At 36.7% G+C, this 23919-nt stretch overlaps 1 protein-coding gene across 4 annotated transcripts in view; it reads right to left on the minus strand.

Moving 5' to 3' along the window:
- The window catches only part of RUNX1T1 (RUNX1 partner transcriptional co-repressor 1), a 139546-nt gene that overhangs the window by 5676 nt on the left and 109951 nt on the right, over nt 1–23919 (minus strand). For all 4 annotated transcript variants that reach the window (XM_081265808.1, XM_081265811.1, XM_081265809.1 and 1 more), the window contains 3 exons: nt 23584–23785; nt 14433–14501; nt 9028–9218 (listed from right to left, as the gene is read on the minus strand). In XM_081265808.1, the coding sequence (XP_081121934.1) occupies nt 9028–9218; nt 14433–14501; nt 23584–23785 (462 nt within the window). The remainder of the gene's footprint in view (nt 1–9027; nt 9219–14432; nt 14502–23583; nt 23786–23919) is intronic.

Below are 23919 nucleotides of genomic sequence, written 5' to 3' on the forward strand. Positions count from 1 at the left end.
CCTTTCTTTTTAGGCTTGGCTCTCTTCACATCTAGACTATTCCTTGTTCAAATATATTAACCAGAAATTTCTATATACAAATTGTTGCCCCTTTTAATACTGGTACCATGATGGTACACACACATACACCATCTTAGACAGAAGCAACTTCCTTCCAGACACTAGCAGGAATCACAAAGGAAACACCAAATGTCTGCACTGGACTTAAGGAAATACAATGGAGTATGACAAAGGAGTCAATTCCCGCCTCAATCCCAGGCTAGACAGGGTGAGGCAAGGCACTTGTAACCTCTCTGTGTGTTTAGTTCTTCCACTTCAGTTGTTAGGTGTAACATAACCAAATGCGAGGATGATCTTAAAACAATCCCCTTCACCTCAGCAACCTGGAGGGCAGGATCCTTGGTTTGTTTTTGCTGATATTATAAACATCAGTGCCTCACCTATCAAGTAGGTGCTGGATTAATAACTGTAAAATGAATAAATCAGATGAGGCCTAATGATTTAGTTTTGAAAAAGTGAGAAATTCTGAAACCAGATAAATAACAATTCTCATTGCATACAACACTTTCTGACTGGTGCAACTTCTTTGCAACTTGAGGAAGTTTGAAGAACAGAAGAAATTGGGGCTCATCTGTGAGTGAGAAGAACTAAATGCTGATCCTAGAAAGTCAGCTGCCCATCTCTCGGGTGGTGTCTTGCAAGATGTCAAAAAGGCACAGATGAGATTGCCTCAGACTCTAAGATGAGCACCTCGTGAATCAAAGCACAGAGGTCAGAGAGCAAAGAACACCTATCTGGGACAGATCTTGGGGAAGTTAGAACAATGGGTAAGGGACCCTTTCAGAAGGGGACTGAACCTCAGAAAGCTGACTTTTAAAATGTTCATTTACATGGTTAAATGTTCCTAGCTCCTTTGGCAGTACCAATTCCACTGTGAAATGCTGTGCCAAGTGATCTTAACTTTCTGCCATGCAGTATTTTATTCTTCTGCTTCACTGGTTTTGACTATTCTCTTGCAAAACAAATTTCTCACTATAGTCTGGTAACTCCAACAAGTTGAGGGTATGTAGTTATGTTACAATTCAAATGAATTTTTTAAAGCCCTGATATAGATAAGTGTCCCCACTGTGTTCTCTACATTTGTTTTACTTTCAACATGCTGGTTATGTGGCTCAAGGTGGGTTCATGAGCCTACTGAAAAGGACCCTGTGGGATATCAGCCCATCCCCTGGTGTGTAAGCCTTTACCATTGTGCAAAATGTGCACACAACTGTTAGCAGTCAAACCTAACTTTTCTAACACCTCGAGGCTTTTGAATACCAGAAGGCTGCGAACTCAAGAATTCTGGTTTAAACTTTTAGAAAGAGCTTAGCTCTACATTCTTATTTCTTTACCATTCAGAAATTATGGCCCAATGGGGGGAAAAAACACAAAGAATTTATGGTCTCAAACTCTACCCACTAGAGGCATTTATATGAACTCAGAGGAGATCTAGAAACTTGGACGATACATAAATGTTAGAAGCAAAAACGAAGCTAAAATAAGCAGTACTGTAACATAGAACAAAGTCAGTTTTTTCTACTTGAGTTAAAGTAAATATCTCAAAAGCTGTAAATCTGTTATCACAGGCTTCATTATCATAACTGGAAGCCCTCTTCTCCCAAATTAATTCCACTGCAATGCATGGATGATGGTTCTACAATGATGTGAATAAACGTGGGCCCGATGCACCCTTCCAAGCAGTGAGATAGGACACTTCAGCGCTCTGAATGAAGTTTATTTCCCTGAGGTTTAACTTTTAGAAGATTGCCAGCTGGGTTCTGGAACAAACTCAGCAAATAAGCGATATTCCTAAATTACATCAGAAAATCCCAATTAGAGAACAGAGACCCAAATCCAAAACAATATTTTAAGGAAATTAAACATCTAATCTGAGTCAAGTGGCTTCTTTAGGAAATACCCTGGTGTGAGTCCTATCCGTTTTTTTGGCAGCGGCACATTTTGGCAGACACAAGGGTGGTAACTGCCCAATACTCAATGGCTCCTTCAGATTGAAATCAGATGTATGCAACATTCTCAATTTAAACTGATTAAACACACAGACTAAACCAGGTAATTACAAATGCATGTGTTGGGGAGTGGAAAGAGGAGACAGAATGGGGACTTCTTTATTTTTTAAAGTGTTTCCAAAGATGGGAACAATTTTACAAATAAAAAAAAAAGTGGAACTGTTCCAAATACAGAAACAGATGTTTTGGATCATGAAGCTGCTGGGAATTGAGGCTTCTTGCCTAGCATTGCCTGGTTCTGATCCAGGATTTAAGGGCTCTGGCTAGTTTTACCTCTAGTTCATTCTGATGTTGTTCGATTGTATTCATTTACCACCCACCACTGGGACAAAACAACCTTCGGCTCTAGGAAGGTACGACAGAGAACAAATTAAATGATCTGATGGGGGGAAAAAAAGAACCTTGCATATTTTTATTGCTCTTGACACAGTACTGCAATGAACATGTAGGGGACTTGAGCACATGTTCAACTAACAAAAATTTCCAAGTGCATATTCCTTTTTAAAAACTCATTAGAAAACTGAAGATGCTTTCTCTTAATATATTTCTCTCGATGGCTTCACTGCATTTCCTGCTTCCTCCTGTAGGGCTGATGTCAGACCAGGGATACTCAGCCTCTGAAAAGTCACAATCCTAGGAAGAGAGGACAGTGCAGGATCCTGTGAGTACTCTAAGTGGGATCATGTTAAGTTTCCAAGCTTTCTTCAGCCCACAAAGGTGGAAGCTACAAATTGTGTCTATAACACATAGGGGCAGAGCCACAAAGGCAGGTATAAAGGTGGTCAATGACTAATCGAATTTTACATGTTTCAGTACCTGCTTTTTATAGTCAGATTAGTAGACCCTAGTAGTTGTTTTATTTTAAATAACTGAGCTCCTCTTGCAAGGTTCTCAGGAAGGATGCCAGTGACTGAAATCACCGCGACAGTGTGTAAAGGTTCAGAAATACTCTTTTTACAGTACATTTCATTCCCTAAACTCATGTGCTTTAGAGTCTATATTAGACTATGTTAGTCTATATTCCTTTTCTGGCATAAAGAATATTTTCTTCCCTATCTGCAAGACGAGAAGAAGTCATTTGGCCAAAGCTGGACTGTGACTCTGAAGAGTCTAAGGCTGAACCCAAACCTCCCCTTCACTAAATATACTAAACACAAGGCTACATATGGACATAGAGGTGATAGACTGAATCTTCTGGATGCCATAGCTGCATATCAAAGATTTTTGACTCTTTGTTTCCTATCATCAACATCAATTCTTTTCTGCTCCAAAGAAAAACATTTCCTTTATCTTATTTTTGAAACACAGAATGGTCTTTCTGTCCTACCAGCAAAATATATCCCTTCAAGTTCTTACTGTTGAAAAGGACAAGAGATTTTCTCCTGAATTACTTTATGTTTCTCTAGGTCTGACACAGAATCAATGCTCAGTAAATTTAAGTGGAAGGATTATAAATTTAAAATTTTCCAAATGTAAAGAACGCTACAGAAGGCAACACATTGACTTAACTGCACACTGAAATCACATTATAAACTTGCATCTCACTTTGACAATTGAAAATCACTGTCACATTCATTTTGCAGCTCAAGAAACTGAGGTCCCTAAAACTTTCAAAGTTAAAAAAAAACTTGCTCAAAGTTACAAAGATAAGAAATGATATAGCCCAACATTTGAGTTCTTTAGGTATTTGGACTGCAAATCAAATTTTCTTTCCAAAATGCCATATTTTGTCAATTTCAGATTTTTTTAAACATATTGTTGGAACAGAACAGATCTGATGGGCCCTTAATCCCTGAAAGTGGATGAAGGTTGGACCAGGAAATTGGAGGCATCAAGGACAGATGTCCTGGTGCGTAATGGAAATGGCACAGGCTGAGAACAAGGCTAACCTGTGTTCCATTCCAACTTCATCATTTAGTGGCTTTAGAACCACAAGGCAAGTTCCTTAGACTCCTGGAGCAACAGTACCTATAGAGCAGAAATAAGAACTGCACAGGATCATTCAGGGTCTTGTCAGTGCTGAGCAGTATCTGAGGATCAGGGGGTCCAGAAGAAGTGGCAGCAGAAGCCTCATTGGCTCCTCTTGGCTTGAGGTAGAAGAAATAAGAGTATATAAACCCCTTCTCCAGGCCCTGCACCTCTCTGCCTTTACAGGAAGCTGGTGGCCCTGTCCAAACTGGATGCCTTCCCCACTGGCATGACTGCTACAGGGAATGAACATCACGTTTCTTCCCTTTACTTCATAAGTAACTAAAGCATTTTTACCTCCATCCTCACCATCCTCAGACTTTCTAAAGATTAATCACTACTGAGCACTTCCCCATTCCTCCTTTTTAATGTTCCCGATTCCGATTTCCAAGATACTGAAACTCTCTTTCTTGTACTGTAACTTCCTCTTTATTTCCCTTTAAGTAGTTCTCAAAGGGGGAGGGCCAACCAACACATATCCCCCTTCCTTCCTCTGTGCTCCCTTATCAGATCCGATTTCAACCCTCAGCTGTAAGTGAATGACTCCCCAAACCGTTTGTCCATCTCATCCTCCTGAGCTGCATTCTCTCAATTCCCTGCTCTGGATGGAGCCCCACCAGGATGCTCCTATAAGTCAGTGTTCCCTACACTTGACTCTGGAGCCATTCATTGGTAACACCCACTCCCAAGACTTGAACGTTTGATTGCAAACTGCTCTACAGCCCCAGCAACCACTACACAAAGAACTCTACAGAACTCCACAGTCTTGACTTCTAGTCTCCATCCTGTGCTTTCTTACCTCATGGTTACTCCTGAATCTCCTCAGACCTTTCCTATTAGGATCATTTCTTAACTGCCCCCCCCATCTATCTATCCCTCCCTCCCCCTCCCCCTTCCTCCCCTCTCTCTTTCTCCTCGTTGATCAAGCAAACTTTTATATATTAAATACTTGTCATCTAATGTCTATCCCTCAACCATCTTACAAAGTGGGTCTCAAACATTATCCTAGTTTTGCAGGTGAGAAAACCAAAGCTCCAAAAAATAAGCAACTCAAAGTCAGTCCTAGGCCTGTTCTTTGTCCACTACCCCATGAACACCTATGGAATCAAACAGCGGGTCTTTTAATAAAACCAAAATATAAAGAAAGCTAATGCTGGCATTACATTCCTGGTGAAACACATATTTCACTATAAAAAGTACAGGAAGTATCATACTGCTTAGGTTCTGTCCCAAGTACAGAGTCATTCTAACTTCGAGTAATAATAATTATTAGTCTATAAACTGAAATAAAGCTAGGAAACTAGGAAGAGATAATTGAGCAGAATCCAATGAAGAAACAAATACACTAGTGCACAACTGGGGGAAAATAATTCCTACTACTGCCATGTGACTATTAAGAAGGTAGCTTACGAGGCAGGCAACCTGGGCTTAGGACAGCTCACATGTACTGACTGTGAGATGCTGAACAAGTGAACTAATCCCTTCAAGACAACTTTCTTAACTGCAAATTGAAAAAACAAACAAACAAAAATAAAAACAGCTCCTTACTCTGTCAGAGCTGGTATGAGAAGAAAGAGCTAAAGTATATGAGGTAGCTCTGTATCACACCTGGCACCGGGACAGAAACTTATTGTAGGTCTTCTCATTTCATCACAGGCAAAACAAACTTCATAGAACCTTTTTTAACCCTGCTTCTGACCCCCCCCCCCCTATTCCTGGTGCCTGGGATGGACAGCCACAGTTCACAGGAGTGGTCCATCCCAGCAGGAGCACCCTGTTTACTCTGAGAAGCATCCCAGTTTGGACGATAAATTAAAATGGGTCCTCTGTCCCTCACAAGTAATACCCCTGTGTTAGTCATGCCTGCTCTGGTCTTCTCAGTAAAACATTTTCAGCTCTTTTCTCCTCTTTCCATATTTTCTCTCTCCTATGCTGCCAACTTTTTAGAACCACAGGTTTTTCTAAGCATGAAGGGAATGACTAGCTCCTTTTTATGTGATGTGAAAACTAAGGTACAGGAGGAAAGCTAAATGCAGAAATTATAGAGAGAAGTAGTCAGATGTCTATACTTAAAACAAGCAGCACACTGGGACAGAACTCTAGTGTTCTAATTCTGAAGCACAAGTGCTTTCTCAAAGTCTCTATAAAGACCTTACAAAATACACACATACAAAATAACATGTGTATTTATATCATCTACATGTATTTTTTTTGCAGATGTGAATTATATAAATTATACACCTGATCATAAGAGGTGGGCTGATGACTACAAGAGGTGGCTTCAAATAAAGAGGGGAAAAAGGAGAAGGGGATGTTGTTTCAGGCACAAGTTTAGCATATACTGTGTGAAGGATGACTGTGGAAACTTGAATAAATTCAAATATGCAAAAAAATATGATTGTGTGAAATATGAGCAGATAATAATGCCTTGAGTTTTCACTCTTCAAACACTATATAATATTGCTGTTAAAATGGTTTTTAAACAACTCAGTTAGGCAGGTGAAGTGAAAGATGACTCGCTCAAGAACCCAAGATGGCAACAGAGCTGGGCCAGAATCCAGTCTTGGGGCACTGCCCTTGGATTCCTTCTGCCACAGAGCAGATGATCATCCAATCAGCTGAACATGGCCTTTAAATGTTGTGACCATACAACATCATCCAAACCAGGACACCTGAGAGTAGAAGGAACCACTCTGAGCAGCTACATGAGGATGACATGTATAAACTGGGACTGGCCTACTCAAGCCAGGATGCAGGGCCATCTTGCTGTTCACCTTCCAATGCACAGCCCCAGTTCTCACATTCGACAAGATGAACTACTTAAGCTTCTGTGCTCTATTTGCCCTTTCCAGTAAACAGAGAAGACCTGTCTAGCTGGATTCAATAATTGATTAGAGCTTTTAAACGTTTTTAACTGGTGTTGCTTATGCACACACACAAAATGAGCAAAGGTTGTCTTCCCCAGCACCCTTACACCTACGTTGGGTAGACTGAAGCCAGCAAGTTTGTGAAAGTGGTTCAAGTAGAGTCAACTGATGTGTGTACCCTGAACTTCTTTCCTGACAAGCACATTTTCTCTTGCCCACTCTATCTCCTGGGTTTCCAGCCAGCACACCCAATTTTCCCCACCCCAGCACCACTACCAATCATCTTCATCTACCCATTGTCCTCCTGAAACACTGAGACAGTCCCTCTTTTACATTTCCTCTAATCTCTTGCCACACTGCAGTCTGAGCAATCTTTATCAACACCCATCAGTCACAGGGCCATCATGCTTCCAAAGACCAGCAAGGCTTCCTTTCCCATCCTCTCTCTTGTCCCCTGCACACGCCCACTGCCCCGGGAACCATCAAAAGGTGCTGAATTTGGGGTTGAATGGTTAATATTTAAGATAAATCCTGAATTAAAAAACAGAAATTAGGTGAAAATTCTAAAATGTCCTGGACTAGGACTAACAGATTCTCTTTACTTTTGGGGTCCAGCCATGGTAAGGGCACTTTCTTCTAGCCCAAGGAAACCGGAGTTTTCTGCTGTCCAGAAAGAGCCCAGGGAACTGTTTAGACTTGAGATCTGTTCAATACAACATATGACAATGATAAAGACTGTTGTCAAAATCATATCTTTTCTGCATAGGTTTTAGAATAAAGACACTAAGCTTATAGCTACTGAAGAAATACAGCATATTATTGTGCAAACGTAAAGACTTACTAATTCACAATTTCTTCTTAGACATTTGTCTTTAGATTTTAGGGACCTACAAAAAAATGCTCTTAACAGCCCTAAAACATTCATGTGAAAGTGATAATATCTGAAGAATGACAAATGTGCCCTACAATGTTACTAACTTATACAAGTTCTCTTCAAAAGATGCTAATGAATTTTTTCAAAACACATAAACACAAAACAAAGTCCTTATATATCTTAGCTGCTAGATGCCAATAAAATTGAATTTCTGTCTAGTTTAATTCGACAATGGAAAAGTCAGCAGTTAAAGGGTAGATAAACTTTCCTTTGTCCCTCTCTTCCTGAGAAACTTTCAAATGTTGAAAATCAATTCCTTTTGTCCCCTTGTTATTCATCTGCTACACATTAAATAGAAACTCTGGGCATTGAGTGATTCCCGCAGGGTCTTTCATCTACAGAAAAGCCTGGTACAAATTAAATTCTTACTCTCCCTCACAAATTATAGATATGTATTGTAGTAGACCATTGATTTATCAGTTCATGCCTTTGCAGAGTTCAGCTTTGTGAGACTAACTAATTGTAGTCTTTTATCTAAAGTTACTTTAGGGTTGAGGATTGTGATGCTGTATTAATTAACATGGAACATTTCTTTGCTCTGATTTATAGGCTATACTTCCTAGATCCTTGAGTCATTCATACTATGTTGAGCGCATATGTGTCTATGTGTATGTGTGATCATTATTACATGGGAATTATACCAAATAATATTATTTCTAATAGCAATGTAATGACATCATGGTTATGACAAACATTATGAAAATACAGATTGTAAAATGTTTTAGAACTCTTTAGTTGATGCAAATATCATTTTATCATTAACTTTAGGCCTAATAGAACTAATTTGGATTCCAGTGCTGCAGTAGGTCTTTGGAGACCATAGCTTACAGAACACAGCTCTATTAAATCCCTTTAAGGAGGAAACAATTAATACACATGTACACATGCGCCTGGGCACACACACGCACAGAGTCGGGTTTCAGTGTCCCAAAGATGGGAGGTGAAGCATTTCACCTTAATCTGATTATCAAATATTTTAAAATCACTTTTGGCCAAGAATTTTTCCTTAGGTCTTTAATAAAGAAACAAAATTTGACCAGTTCTTGGTCAATTCCACAAGTGCTTTCTGACTTTCCCAAATTGAAATTTTTTCCAAAAATTTTTATTTGTGATCTCCTGGATTGAAAAACGAGAAGTTTAGTTAGTGAAAACTGTAATGCTCACTTGGAAGCTCTACCAAATGTCTTACCTCACTCGAATCCTCCTGCTGATTGATAACCGCCAGTGCGTCCTCTGCCGCCTGCCGCTTGGCTTCCGCCACCGTGCGCTCCATCTTGGCTCGCTCCGTCGTGATCATGTCATGGGCTTTCCGCTCAGCCTCAGACACGGCTTTCTGCAGCTCGGTCATCGCCTGGCGCTTCACCTCATTGACAGCCTCCTCTGTGTGCCCATCGGGCGAACCAGACAAGAGAACATCTCTCAGTCCAGGATCTTGGACACTGATCCCTTTTTAACAGAATTTTATCCAACAGGCATGACTCTCATCCAAATTATTGGGTGGTTCTGGCTAAGAAAATAGCAGATCTTTGAAATTCACTCAGGAGTGAGGATGTTTCCTTAACTTGTACTTCTGGGAGTATTTTTGAAATGCTTATAACATTGCTACAACTTTTCTACCAAACCAACGTCTTCAGAAATGAATCTGAGACCAGTGTATCACCAAGTACAAGAACACCCACAGAAACCTTCCTGGATCATTCAGATACATAAAAAAGGTAGTCCACAACACTAAGATTATATAAATATAAAATGTTCACAGGTAAAGTTCTCAAAAAACAACAGAGAAAGAAGAAAAAATTTACATGTATCCAGATATGAGTGCAAATAATAATTTTGTTGGCAAAAAATACGAGTGAAAAGGTAACTTAGCAATTAATACAGACCTTTGAAATCAAATCGATGAAACAGATGATCCAGTTTTCTTTAAGTCATTTTCTGAGTAATATAGATGTGCTTTTATAAAGCACATTTATAGACCTAATGATTTTTTTTTAAATAATCTCCTATGTTTTAAGCAGTTATCCATGGATTTCATCAAATCTACACCATGATGGTTCTGCATAACCAACTGTTGCACCAGCAAACATGACTGAATCATACACTACAACCCAAAACGATCAGGCCTGAATGCAAACCTGCAAGGTGTCAAATTAGCTCTTTTTTTGGCTGTAGTAAGGGTGCAAATACTCAACTAATGTATAACATAAGATTGACAACTAAAACAAGTAATTTCCATTTTAAAAAATTAACGAACGTTCTAATTAACAAGGGAAAATATCCTCCTCCTGAATTAGTTTATCTAATTTTCATCTTTATTCAAAGCAAAATGACAATGATTAATTGAAAATTTAATAAGCAGTAATTATTAACTTGGCAAACCTAGTACCAATTAACACTCTATTAAAACTAATTATGACATGTTTCATTCAAGTGTTTGCACTTAATTGTTTCACCCACTTAAAAACCACCTTAATTAAATGTTCTGTTTAATTAAAAACATAGATTCCTAATAAAAATGTTTTACTGTAGATTAAAAAACATAAGAGATGTTAGTACTCCCTGGATTTCTTAAATTCCTAAGGTTTATTTTGCATATCTGTAGCCCATGATGTGAGGACCATCAGAAGCTCCCTACTAGTAATCTGCTGCCCTGACTTTTGTAGCTCTGTCACTTTGGCAGAATCATATCTGAAATACTTTCATTTGCAATTACTGTCCACTAGGTTTTACCATCTAAAGTATAAGAGAAAGATCCAGACTGGAAATATTAACCAAAATATGTTAAGCCTTTGTTAGTTGCTTCAAGGTATGTGACTAAAATCTGGAGAGAATCAGGGTATTGCAGACAGATCTTATAGCATCTTCTTTACCAGGAGTCGAAAGATGCCTTTATTACCCCATCTTAAATGACTCGGGGCACCAGGGAAGGACTGCCCTTCTAACTACACAGCCAGGGTCTAATTTAGTTTGAATATTCAAGGTGAATTAAAATTCTATCTAAGTGGTAATACAGGACAATAATTTTTGCTTACGATCAAAGCTGTAGCTTGACTAATTGTATATGCAAATCAGGCAATTTATATTTAAATTATGCATTCCTATTCTAATCCCACAGGCATATACAGATCAGCAAAGAGAATTGGTAGGACATTTGCAAGGTGCTTGAATATTTATTACCAACTGCAAACATTCTCTGATCGTTTAAAAAGAAATATACTGAAGAAAACATTCAGTTGCAATTTTAAAACCATCTTTATGTTAGATTATTTTCCAGTTTTATAAAGATCCTTTGTAACTTCTGAGTTACATTTGTTGTCTTTGCTATTGCTTTTAAAAATACTAAAAATACTACTTTTCAGGAAAAACTGATGTGTTCAACATTTAGTAAGATTTCTAATCTTTAAAAATGTGCAATATTAATCTGTATTATTGGAGCAATGTGCAAAATCTGCATAGGGTCTGTAGATGAAATATAGTTTAGTACTGGGGTGGGGTTGTGGCCCAGTGGTAGAGTGCTTGCCTAGCATGTGTGAGGAGGCACTGGGTTTGATCCTCAGCACCATATAAAAATAAATAAATAAAATAAAGGTATTGTGTCCACAACTAAAAAATATAATAGTGTAGTATCAATGTTCATGTCCTGATTTTGGTAAATATTCTATAGTTATGTGAGAAAGAATATATTGTTCTTAGGAAATAAACATTAAAATGTTTAGGGTAAAAAGACATTGAATCTAAAACTTATTCTCAAATAGCTATGTGTGGGCATACACACCCACACACACACACACACACACACACACACGCGCACACACATACATACACACACACATATATATGGTAAAGTGAAGAATCTGGGTAAAAGCTACAAGAAAAATTTTTATATACATTTATACATTTTTGCAACTTTTATGCAAGTTTGAAATCACTGCAAAGTAAAATGGTACAAAAACTATATGATACAATTTCAAGCACAATATATACTTTTTGCAATTATTTTCCGTGTAAAAGGATGCATTGCTAGAGTGCATCACACTTAGAACATTTTAGAGATCCACCACTTGGGTATTTTTCAAGTGCTTTAAATTTTATTTACTTTTGCTTCAAAGACAATGTGTAGTACTTTCATTGCAAAGACACACTTAATAGGTTTCTTCCTTTTTTTTAAAAAAAAAAAGTGTTTTTGCACAGCCAATTTTAGAATCCTAGGGAAAAAAAAGCTTTCAAATTTTAACAAGCTGAGTGCAGATGTCACATTATGCCCTTGGTGTCTTCTTCAGGTTGGCTGTCTTGACACTGAGAACACCAGTAATGTCTTTTAAGAAGCAGATATGGATATTATAAGCAGATGGATAGTATAAGCAGTTATTGGAGATTTCCAGATAAAACTGCTATCCATACTTTAGAGATTTAATATACTCTCTAAAATTTAACATGCACCCATAGAAAACTACTCCCAACCACTACCACTGTTCTTAAGTGGCATATTAGGGGCACTACTGTGAGAATATGAATTTAATCTGCACTATTAACAAATCATCAGTGATAGCCACATCTAAAAATTAAATAATCTAAAAACATTTTCTCGATGATTAACCTGTCTTAAAGAGTGCAGTGACACAACAGGAAAAAAAAAAAGCAATGTTCTTTTTCTATTCTTTAAGTCCGCCAAACAAAAAGTGCATGAAGACTGGGTTCAGAAACCCACAAAACAGTGAAGAAAAATAATGGTAGATTCAATAGATTATAACATATCAAGTAGAAAAAACACTGATTAAGTAGAAAATACACAGCACAGTTCTGAATCTGCTTCCAATTGCTCACCACTTATGGTAGGACTTCCTTTGTGCTTAGCTATTCAAGTTGACTTTCCAACAAAGGTGGTATATTCAGAAAAATCTGTTCTCACTTAATAGCAGTCTAACAAAGACTTGAGCAGGTAATAGCACAGAAGGAATTTGGATTACACAAGACCTTACTGTCAACTTTTCTTTAAGAACTATCAAGAATTTAACTTAAATACACATTAAGTAAGGGGAACAGGAAAAGACTCTCCCCTCTCAACATAAAAAGTCATCCTTCTGCTGTCCAAACGGCAATTCTTTATGCCTCTTACTTGAATAAGATGCACTGTCAGCTTAAAAATGGAGAAGAAAAATGGTTAGGAGGAAGACGTAGCAACTCTCTCAGGTATCTGGCATTCAGCATATTTGAACAACTTGGAGAAATCATGTGACTTATTACCATAAATCAGGTAATACTATATAGGTAAGCAACATATACATTTTAATATTTAAGCTGAATGAATCTATCTGATTTGCATATTGACAAGCAAGAGAACGTTCTTAATCTAAGCTACTGAATTTAGAGTACTATCAGATTTTAAAACTTCTTATCACACTTATAAAAACTGGTATTTAGCCAGGCATCCCAACTACTGTTGAGGTTGAGGCAGGAGGATCACAAGTTCAAGGACAGCTTTGGAAACTTAGTGAGACCCTGTCTCAAAATAAAAAAGACTACAGATGTGGCTCAGTAGTAGAATGCCCCAGTATTACAAAAATAAATAATAATACATAAATACTAAAAAGCTGGTATTTCTTAGAAAATCTATATTTGGATAAGATACTAGTAACCAGAGATTTGGCAAATTGCAGAGAACTACAAACACAGCTGAGTCAATCAAAACCCAAGGGAAGTCTTTTGTAGAAAAAACAACAAATAACCTTTGCCTTGATTCCTCCGTTAGTGCTATCACTCCTACATCCATTTGACTCTGCACAAATGGCATTTCCCATTTTCCCACCTCAAATGGTCTAACAATTCTAACAGTTGGAGTTACAGCAGCTTAGAACCTAGTCAGGTTTTATGCAAGGTTTTGTGCAGCTGGAGTTCCACAAAGATTCTGCCAGATCTGAACTTCTTTAAGCCCAATAATCAGTTAAGGGGTCAGGAGAAGCTTCAAATCTACTACAAAATATAGAGCAATACCTCTCAATGGAAAGCAGACAGTGCATATGGCAAGGAAAGACAGAAGGTTAGCAACTTTTGTCATTCAACTTAAAACATAATTTAGCTCTGATCCATGAATATTAACTAGCACAAAAGATCAATTTTAAAGCTAATTGTGAACAAAAATTCTTAACACGTTCCTTAACAAGTCAACTGATTTGATGTGATTTTGTTTTTGAAGAGCAAAATGCTGAAGTATGCAATTTAATTTCTTTAAACACTGGATTTTTTTTTTTCCATCAAAGAAAACTGCATGTAAGCTAAGACCTCCTATGCCAAATTCCAGCCTGAAACCATTATAGCTCCTGAAAAAAAGGGGTTTATAAAGGAAATATTGCCAGCCTTTCAATTATAATGGCACTAGCAGATGCTACTAAAATAAAAACTATTTCATGTTTTAATCAGGGCTGGTCTAAGAATATTAATGAGGTTTTTTTGTTTTGTTTTATGGGTTTTTGTTTTGTTTTGTTTTTGCTATTGTTGTTAGCAGTAAAGTCCTTTCTTGTCATTCTTCACATCACTGCATTAACAACTGCACACAGCTGCCAGAACACTAAACTCGTGTTTTTAAACAATTCTTACCAGCTTTCTTCCAGATCTCCTCTGGCACATATCCAGATGCAGGCCTGTGAAGGAATTCCCGATGCGCATCTATGAAGAGGGTGGGAAGGGGGTGGAGAGAAGGGAGAGTACCATCAGCATCCTCACATTCTTATACAGAGTGAAGCAAGCAATGCCCTTCTCTTGGCTTTGCTACAAAAATGCAATTTTAAAAGGTTGAACATTTCACTTCTAGAAAATACACAAAAATAGCAAGACCAGTCATCAAAGCCCAGGGAAATAAGAGGGCCATTGCTCTACATGCCTCATATGCTCAAATCCAAAGCAATTTTCTTTCTTTAAAACATATGCTGCTTGGGAACACTTCTCAGATTCTCTCACTGTGAGGATTTCTATAGGTATGTTTTATATTGTTAAATAAATTATATTTTTAACTTTTCCTTTCAAGAGTCAAACTAATAGTTTAAAGAAAAAATAATCAAATGTCAGGATAATATAATTCCCTCAGAGCTCCAATACTACTATCTTTCAATAAATGGTCAGCCCTACTTGATGACTAACCAGTTCTCACACCTAATTACTTCTTAAAAATATCACTAAGCATCAATATTTTTCACATGAATTAGATTATATGGATTTGACATCAGTGGAAACTAGAAAGACTCATTAGAATGAATTCACAGACATTCAGTTCACCAAACAAAGTTTGGTATGTGGCTTTCAGGAAAGGAAATGATGTATTGATGACAACTTTTAAAGACAATTTTAAAGGATAAAACACTTTAACTGCTTTGCTTCTTAGGCTGTCAAATTTTAAAGGTTTGAGGAAACTCATAATAAAGTAGATATAGGAATGCTAACTTTCAAAGGAACATGTTCACAGAAATGGCATGAACATTTTATATTTTTTATATAATGCTTGAATATCTAGAGACATCTATAGCTAAAATCTGCATGTCATGTCTTCCATATTGGATTTTTTTGGGGGAAGTGGGTACTGGGGATTGAACCCAGGGCACTTTACCACTGAGCTACATCCTCAGCCCCATTTTGAGACAGGATCTCCTACAGTTGCTTGGGATTTCCTCAAATTGCTGAAGCTGACCTCGAACTTATGCTCAGCCTCCTGGGTTACTTTGATTACAGATGTGTGCCACTGTGTGCAGCCCATACTGAATTTTCAATGAAAGCCTGTATATTTGGGAAGATTTTAGGATGAAAATAATCAACACTGTACCTCTATAAAATATAATAATTATTCAACCCATGATAAATTTCAAGTAGAACTGAAGTTTTCTCTACATATAAAAGAAATGCCAAGTTAACAGACTGATATTTTAAAATAATACTTTATCTAATGATATGTTGAAGGTCAAAAGAAATTCACTCCAGTATCCTATATTTTATGCAGCTACAGAACATGAAGAAAAAGAAAAAGCACAAACAATTTAGTTAAGTGTATGTCATTATATTTAAATGCTTTAAATACAAATGAGTGTTCTGAATCCAAGCATGGTATATAGTTTATCAAGTGGCTAGAACCCTAGATTATAACAACTATGTTGAATTAGGAAAAATCTATAACACTTTGGTGAAGGATATACAGAAACTCTTCATACTATCTTTGCAATATTTTCTTAAGTCTAAATTTATTCCAAAGAGTTTCTTTTTAAAAGTTTACGTTATAATTTCACGACTACTGAATAATCAGATGGCCTGGAAATATCCATGCATTTTCATATGCACATTCATTTCCACAAAGTAAATGACAAAACCAAAAAGTTCCTTCTGAAACAATTTTCATTCTTAAAGAAAGCTAGATAAAACTGGTGCATATACAACTTGGAAATAGGACATAGTTAATTAGGTTTTTCAAGATTACCTTCTTTAGCAACTGTAACTATTTCCAGAAGAAGTAAAGTGCTATGAAATTCACATTTAGACAAGTACAGTAATACAGAAAGATATACTTATGACAACTTTTAAAAAGATAATTTTTAAGGATAAAAGACTTAAACTTATGTATAAGTAATTGGATAAGAATAGATAGTAAAGTGTAAACAGAAAAAAATGCCTTTTCCAAAGAAGCAAATTTTTTTCATTTTTCAAAATTTTTGATGAAGAACCAAACTTTATTATAAGGAAAAAGAAAAATCTTTTAAAAGATTTTTTAAAGTGCTAAGTTATCCAAAGTTCATGCATAAATAATACTAATTACTAGTCCCAGGCAAATAGAGAGAAGAGAGTTCTAAAACCCAGTGGAGGTGAATTTTAGCTTTACCAACTACTATTTGCATGACATTGGGGAAGTTAGCTTCCCCCTGCCTCAGCTGCCCCATGTAAGGCAAGGGCTACTTCATCTGAGGATTGAAGAAGGTGCTCCCCACAACATGCTTGGCATAGCATGTCCTATGCTTTCATTAGACACTACTTGCTATTTATTATCTTCATCATTACCATTATTTAGCAGGCTGACCACTAAGAATAGATATGTACTTGTCACCTTACAGACAAGGAAGATGAAGAAAAAAACATCATAAACCCTTTTCCCCTTCCAGCATGTAACTAAATAGTACAAAACATTAAAGGAGGCAAAACCACTGGAGAAGCTTCAATTAAGCAAAACACAGGAAGCTAATTTTTTAGCTCCCACAGAATATGTCACTTCGTGATAAAAATTATTTTTGCAAACTCAATTCACTGTGTTTGTCCTTAGAAGCCAAAGCCCTCAAATTTCTTACACTTTTTTTCTATAAATATTACTTAAACCTCATGAATGTGAATAGCCTCAAATTTTCTCAAACATTAACATTCAGGGTTTAGCCAACCTTCCACCTTCCATGCGCTCTACAATAGGCATCCCGAGGGTTCATAAGCCACACTGAGATGCTATGAAGAGTTTCACCTTGGCTGCAGCTCCATATATGTCTCATTGACATGCTGCTACATCCACGTAGACCTGAACTCCACCTGTCTTAGACACCCAATGATTATATCAATGCCCATCAGGTAAAACGGCTTCATCAATCCTATTCTGCTTTGTAAAAGAACATTTTTTCAAAATATCCAAATTTAAAGGGAAGTAATTATAGATGCACATTTTACAATATCCTCTCCAGTCCTAAGTCACTGCAGTCTTCCTAAACACCAGGTTTGACACAGAAAGCACAGTTGATGGATACTTCTCATTCTATTTGATTCCTCAAATATTAAAGACTTTAATAGCTACAGAAATCAATTAATACATTAATTTAATATCTTTTCTGATTAAGCAGTAGCAATATCAGAATCTATATAGACAAAACTGAGTTTAAAGGACAAAAAAAATCCTGGAGTTGGTAAATAAGAGAGCAAGAAAAAATAATAATAATAAGAGAGCAAGAGACCACTCTCCTAGGAATTTATCATTTTAGGGTATTGGGGAATCTAGACAAACCCATGCAAAACACCCAAATATTCCAAGGTTGGACTCTAAAGGAGCTAATGTTTAATTATTAGGTCTTTACTACCAATAAAATATCTGTTGCTATAAAAATGAATAGTTGTTCTAAAATGTAGTAGTAGAAACAAAGACCCAAGAACCTATAGGAAATGGTTTAAAATGTGAGACATACAAAGATCTAACTACTGAAAGATGAAAAAATTAGAGAGATGTCCATCTAAGTCAAGTTTAGTTTGCTTTGAGATGCAAATTGCTTAGAGGTGAGAGGAGAAGAGGGCCAGGGCAGCCTCTTTAAGCTAACACACATCAATGGAGAAAGGGAGGACTAAGTCAAAATGAAGGATAAAGTTATAAGGAATGTGAACGGAAAGGGCAATCTTTGATGTATGGAAGAGACGGAAGATGCACTACACTTACGACAGAATGGAGACCATTGGATACTAGATACAGGAAGGGCCGCCATCAATATACATGAAGGGATGAGCTGACAGCCTTTGGAGAACCAATGTGACCTCACATGACCCAGGACAGCAATGCTCAAAGCTTGGCAGCACCTAGGTATGGCCTTCATCCTGTAGTGGGCAGAATGAGGCTGTGATCATGATAATATCAATTACAGAAACCATCAAGAGAAAGGTTAAGTGTTTTCATCTTTACAAATGCCACTTGGTTTTATTTTTAAGGGTAATATGTTCAGAAATTTCAACACAAGCCTAAACCCAAACTAGAAACTAGGAACTGCTTTAGAATTCCCATCTTTAACAATAGACATACCAGGAAATAACCATCTCTTTGTTTTTAAAAGATGGACTTATTTAACAGTCTTTTAAAACCCTATATAGTTAAAGCAGAGTTTTTAAACATAGCAGGCATTTGCATTATAAAGTTAGCTGAGTGGTCATGAAATGAATTCCATGATGTGATTTAAAGGAATCAATACAATTGTATAAAACTTCACAGACTTTTATATGCAGATATATTCTGAGTAACTTGTTTGTAGTTTCCATATTCTGATAGTATAGAAGTTGAACAGTATTTCCTTGGTTGGAGGAAAACTATTTTTCTGCAGTCATGTGTTCTGAATCAGGGTTCTAAAGATACATATTTAAGACAGAATTCTAATTTCTCTGCCTCTTAAGCAAAGTATCCACCTTGGAAATATTTTCTAGATAAAAATTATCTAATAATTCACTAAAATTTTGCAATCTTGAATGCCAAACATAAAGCTCTCCTGTTTTGCTTCCTGCCATTCTGAGACTGCACAACAGGAGTACATCATATGTACTACAGGTCAGGCACCATACTATATATTGTAGACCTGTCAATTCACTTAATACAGAAATTCCTAAGAGATATGTGTCTTATCTTCATTTTTACAGATAAGGAAACTGAGGCACAGTGAGATCATGACTTACCAAAAGTCACCAAAAAAGTGTGAAAGAGGAACCGAGATTTCAAATCCTAATGATCTGCTGCTCAGAATTTGTAATTTTAAACTTAATGCTAGATTTCCTAAGGATTTAGATACCAATGGGAAATTTCATGATTTAATCATACGGCAAGCATGAAATTTGCCAGTGACAGCAATTCAGTGGGAGTTGGGGGCGACTAGGGATTGAACCCAGGACCTCACACGTTCTAGCCAAGAGCTATATCCCCAGTCTTACAATCCTTTGTTATTGTCATTGTGAGACAGAATCTCACTAGGCTGCTAACATGGGCCTCCAACTAATGATCCTCCTGCCTCAGCCTCTAGAATAGCTGGGATTACAAGTGTCAGCCACCACACCTGTCTCCTCCAACTAGAGCAATTTTAAAATACAATCTCCTCCATGAATTCAACAAACTAAATTTCTAAGGTTTTTTTTTAAACGAATAATCAGCTTGATTTTTCATCCCATTTCAACAACAACAACAACAAAACAAACAAAAAACCCATTATACTTCTTTCTTTGGCAAGACCTAACCCTTACTGACACATACATGAAAGTATTTTTTTAAATTTACTTCCCTATTATCACATTTATACATTCAAAAAGTATTTTTACATTCAAAAAGCAGAATAGATGCATTCATATTTCAGAGCTGTAACTCTCAGTCCCTAACAGTCTTAAACTCACCATTAAATTTATTTTTTAAAACCCTAATCATGTGGAAGTCTTCTTGAAAACAAAGGACAGACAATGAACACAGATTCTAGAATAGTCCAAAGCCAGTTTAAAAAAAATTAAAGCAAGAGAGGGATATGAGTAGCATACTGAGAGTAAAAGGAATTAAAAGAAAAGAGCTACAGAGGCCCAGACAAACACTTAGAGAATACATGAAAAGCTAACCAGCCACAATCTATCCTTATGAATCAGGTAGTTACCACAGTGATTGAATCTATCAATTCTGATCACATTAACCTGGGTCTTTGGTGAAGTTCACAATGTAACTAAACAAATATACAAGTCACATTTTTAAAAAGAATAAATAAAAATTAGCTAATTCTGTTAAGAATTGAATATTTAGAGTTTTCCCTGGATAGCCAATGAGGAATAATAAAAACAATCCATATTTACTATTCCAAGTAAAAATCTATTTTTTCTACTATTTCAAGTGAAAAATCTATTTTTAAAGGTCCTTTAAGATTTCAACTTGTATTTATTTAAAGAATGGGAATGACATTATGAGTTCAGTATGTTCTCAAGTGTTTAAAATTTTTTCAGAGGCTATTCACAATAGAGTTGTTATTTAATATCTGGGGAAAACTCCTAAAATTCAATTAGTGATAGATTAATCATGCTATTTTTCTAATCCCCCATACTGACTTAAGGCTGCGGATGTATTTCAACAGTGAGAACGGGTCTGAGAATAAAACAATACATCAGTCATGGAAGTGACGTTCTCCTCTGTGCAGTCCCCAAATGCAATTTTAAAATGCTAAGAATGTGTGTATAACAAACATTCCCATGCTCCCAAATTGGGGATGTAGGTTAGGCAATATTCTGAACCAAAGATTTCTTCTACAATATATTCTGAAGGTCTCACTTGAAGCCGGATGGTTTAAGAATTGAAAGAATTAGGCTAAAAGAAATATACAACCTAATCATAGCATAACGAGATCGACATGTATATAAAAGAATAACCTATCTATAACTTTATCTTAAACATGTACCCTATTAAAAACTTTCCAGCAACAGAGATTTATTAACCAATAATCCCTAATGTTTTCATAACACACTTCAATACATTCATCTTCAAAGCCTGAGAGAGAGAGCACTTTATGTAAATTACCGTATTCCTCAATTACAAACTACCTGTCCTCTTATTTACAGCCTCAACCCAGCTCCAGAAAATGAAGCTCAAGGGCCTCAAGAATCAACTAGCAAGGACACGCAGGAAAAACTGTTGGACGCCAGGACTGGAACACTGTGTAGCTCTTAAGAGTTGTGATGGTTTCTTAATAGGTAACCAAGGGTTCTGTGTCCATAAGAACATGACTGTTTTAGTGGTTTCTAAACAAAACAATGAAATTCTTGTAGCCTTTAGATAATCTTAACTACGCAAATTTAAAGCCAAAGCAACTTCTCGGCTTTACCAAAACTGTGAATTCATTAGACATCACTAAAAGTAGTATAATTTGTGTACTCAGAAGGAGTAGGTTAAAAAACAAACAAACCAAAAAAACCCAAGCTTATTCTTTTGGTTCTATATATAACACAGAAACTGAATTTATCTCCCTGGAGAACATGGTGTACATCGGCATCATCAGAGTTTGTGTGTAGGAGTAGTGACTGTGTACAAAGTGGCTTACATTTGGTAGGTTAATAACAATTTAGGTATGATGTCAAATCAGTTTTTTAATTTCTTCTTTTTCAGAGTCTAGTTTGTAGGATTCAACTGAGGTGGCTGCCCTGTGCTTGTAACATTATTCTCTTGCCTCTCTGTTCTACTAGACCCAAATATCTTCAAGGAAGAAATCAAGAATCTCTTTCCTTCATTACAGTACCTGGTTCAAAGCCTAGTGCATAGTAAGCACTCAATAAATATGTAATAGTTCCATTAATGTGTGCCACACAGAAGGTCAAAGCGTATATTTTTATTGCTAAAATCTTATTTTTTAAGGCTCTCAGTTTTTGCCTACATTACATCTTTATAAATAATATCATTTTCCTTGAGCAAATCTGCCTTAACTGATCTCTGTTCATAATAAGGAAATAAAAACAAGATGTTTATTATACTCTGCTCCAAATAGCTTTGTTTAGCCCAATAATGGCTCAAATCAAACTTAATTCTGTTTTCACTGCTTGCCTTAATACAGCCTGACAAATATCCTTTTGTCTTTAAAGTCTGCTTTAGAATAATACCTGTTGGGTAAATTAAGTGGCTAGGAATCTGCCTGTTGAGTAAATTAAGTAGCTAGGAATCTTCCTTAATTTAATACTTATTAGAGTAATAGGCATTCAACACTCAGGAATTAGCAGAAATCCACAAATATAGATGCAAAGGTAACTATACTGGCTATGAATAATTTTAATAAAAAGATAATGTGATCAAATATACAGATAATATAATATTCTTGATAATCAGCTTTGGTGCCAATTATGTCAAAGACATGAGCTTAAATCTGCTTGTGTACAATAAGGTTGTTTTGTTTTGTTTTGTTAGAGTACAAGGACTGTACTCTAACCTGAGTGAGCTACAGGTAGGGAGCTGGAGATGAGAGAATGAGGATCCACACATATCATCCCCACTGTTTGTTCAAATGGTTCACACACAATGGCTAGCAATGTAAATGATGACACCTTATACTTCATTCAAGCAGAAGTTTGCAGGCCACTCCAAAATTCTAGTAGACTTCTTTCAATATCTTTGGGACTATATTCTATTTATAACCACAATAATCCCCAAACACCAATACTAAACATAGTTACGAACACTCAATTTTTAAAGTGTGGTTACATTAATAGTCCCATTACATAATGAATAAAACCATAATTAAGCAATCTAACTTATCCAGTCACAGGAAGAGAGCTACATATTCATCATCAAATTTCAAGCGGAGTAGATAAACTATATAGCTTCTAGGTTTCTCTGTCCAAGAGGAATTTTTGAGAGAAGTTTTCTTCTTTTTTTAATGCAAGATACAACCACAAAACAAGACTGTCTTAGAGACTGTATCTTGAATTAAAAATTAGAAAACACACATCCCTGTGTGCAGTGCTCTCAAACACTGCTGTGCAGTAGAAGAATTTCCAAGAGGCCTTGTTAGAGGAGTAGAAGCCACGGGCCCACTCTGTGAGATGGGGTTTCTGCAGGTTTTGAGGCAGGGTCCAAATAGCTATATTATGAAGGAGCATAAATTTTAATAGTGCAATAAAATTCTGGTTCAGTTTTGCAATTCTGTCATAAACTCAGAGTATCTCTTATTTTTGAAAAAATGTTAAAAACAGCCAGTGGGTAATAGCATAAGAAATATCTATTCAAGATTCTCATCTGGCCGGGCACAGTGACACACACCTATAATCCCAGGGGCTTGGGAGGCTGAGACAAGGAGGATCCTGAGTTCAAAGCCAGCTTCAGCAAAAGCAAGGCGCTAAGCAACTCAGTGAGATCCTGTCTCTAAGTAAAATATGAAATAGAGCTGGAGATGTGCCTTAATGGTCAAGTGCCCTGTGTCAAACCCTGGTACCGTCCCCCCACCCACATCTCACCAAAACACAAGATTCTCATCTGAAGTAAAGATACCTAATGCCACTGGGTCGGGGTTGACAGGACTCTGCTGCCTGGAGTGGCTGCTGCTACTGCTGCCGCCTTTTTTCAAGTCCTCAGCATCACTGTACCGCCGGATCCAGTAATTCAATTCTTCCCGGTCCGCTTCCTGACATCGCCTTAGTACAGTGAGTGACCGCCTTGTTTTTTCTACCATATCCATTATGCAGTTTAACAGCTGTGCGAGAAACAGGGAGAAAGAGGTGAACATACAAATCACCACAGATTAAAGAATTTGGTGGGTAAGAAAACCAACTATTTCAGGATAATGAAAGATGAAATTGCATTCCTGAAGGATTTCAGTTTAGTATT

The sequence above is a fragment of the Spermophilus citellus genome (assembly GCF_964194105.1).
Source record: "Spermophilus citellus genome assembly, chromosome: 14".
Lineage (NCBI taxonomy): Eukaryota > Metazoa > Chordata > Mammalia > Rodentia > Sciuridae > Spermophilus > Spermophilus citellus.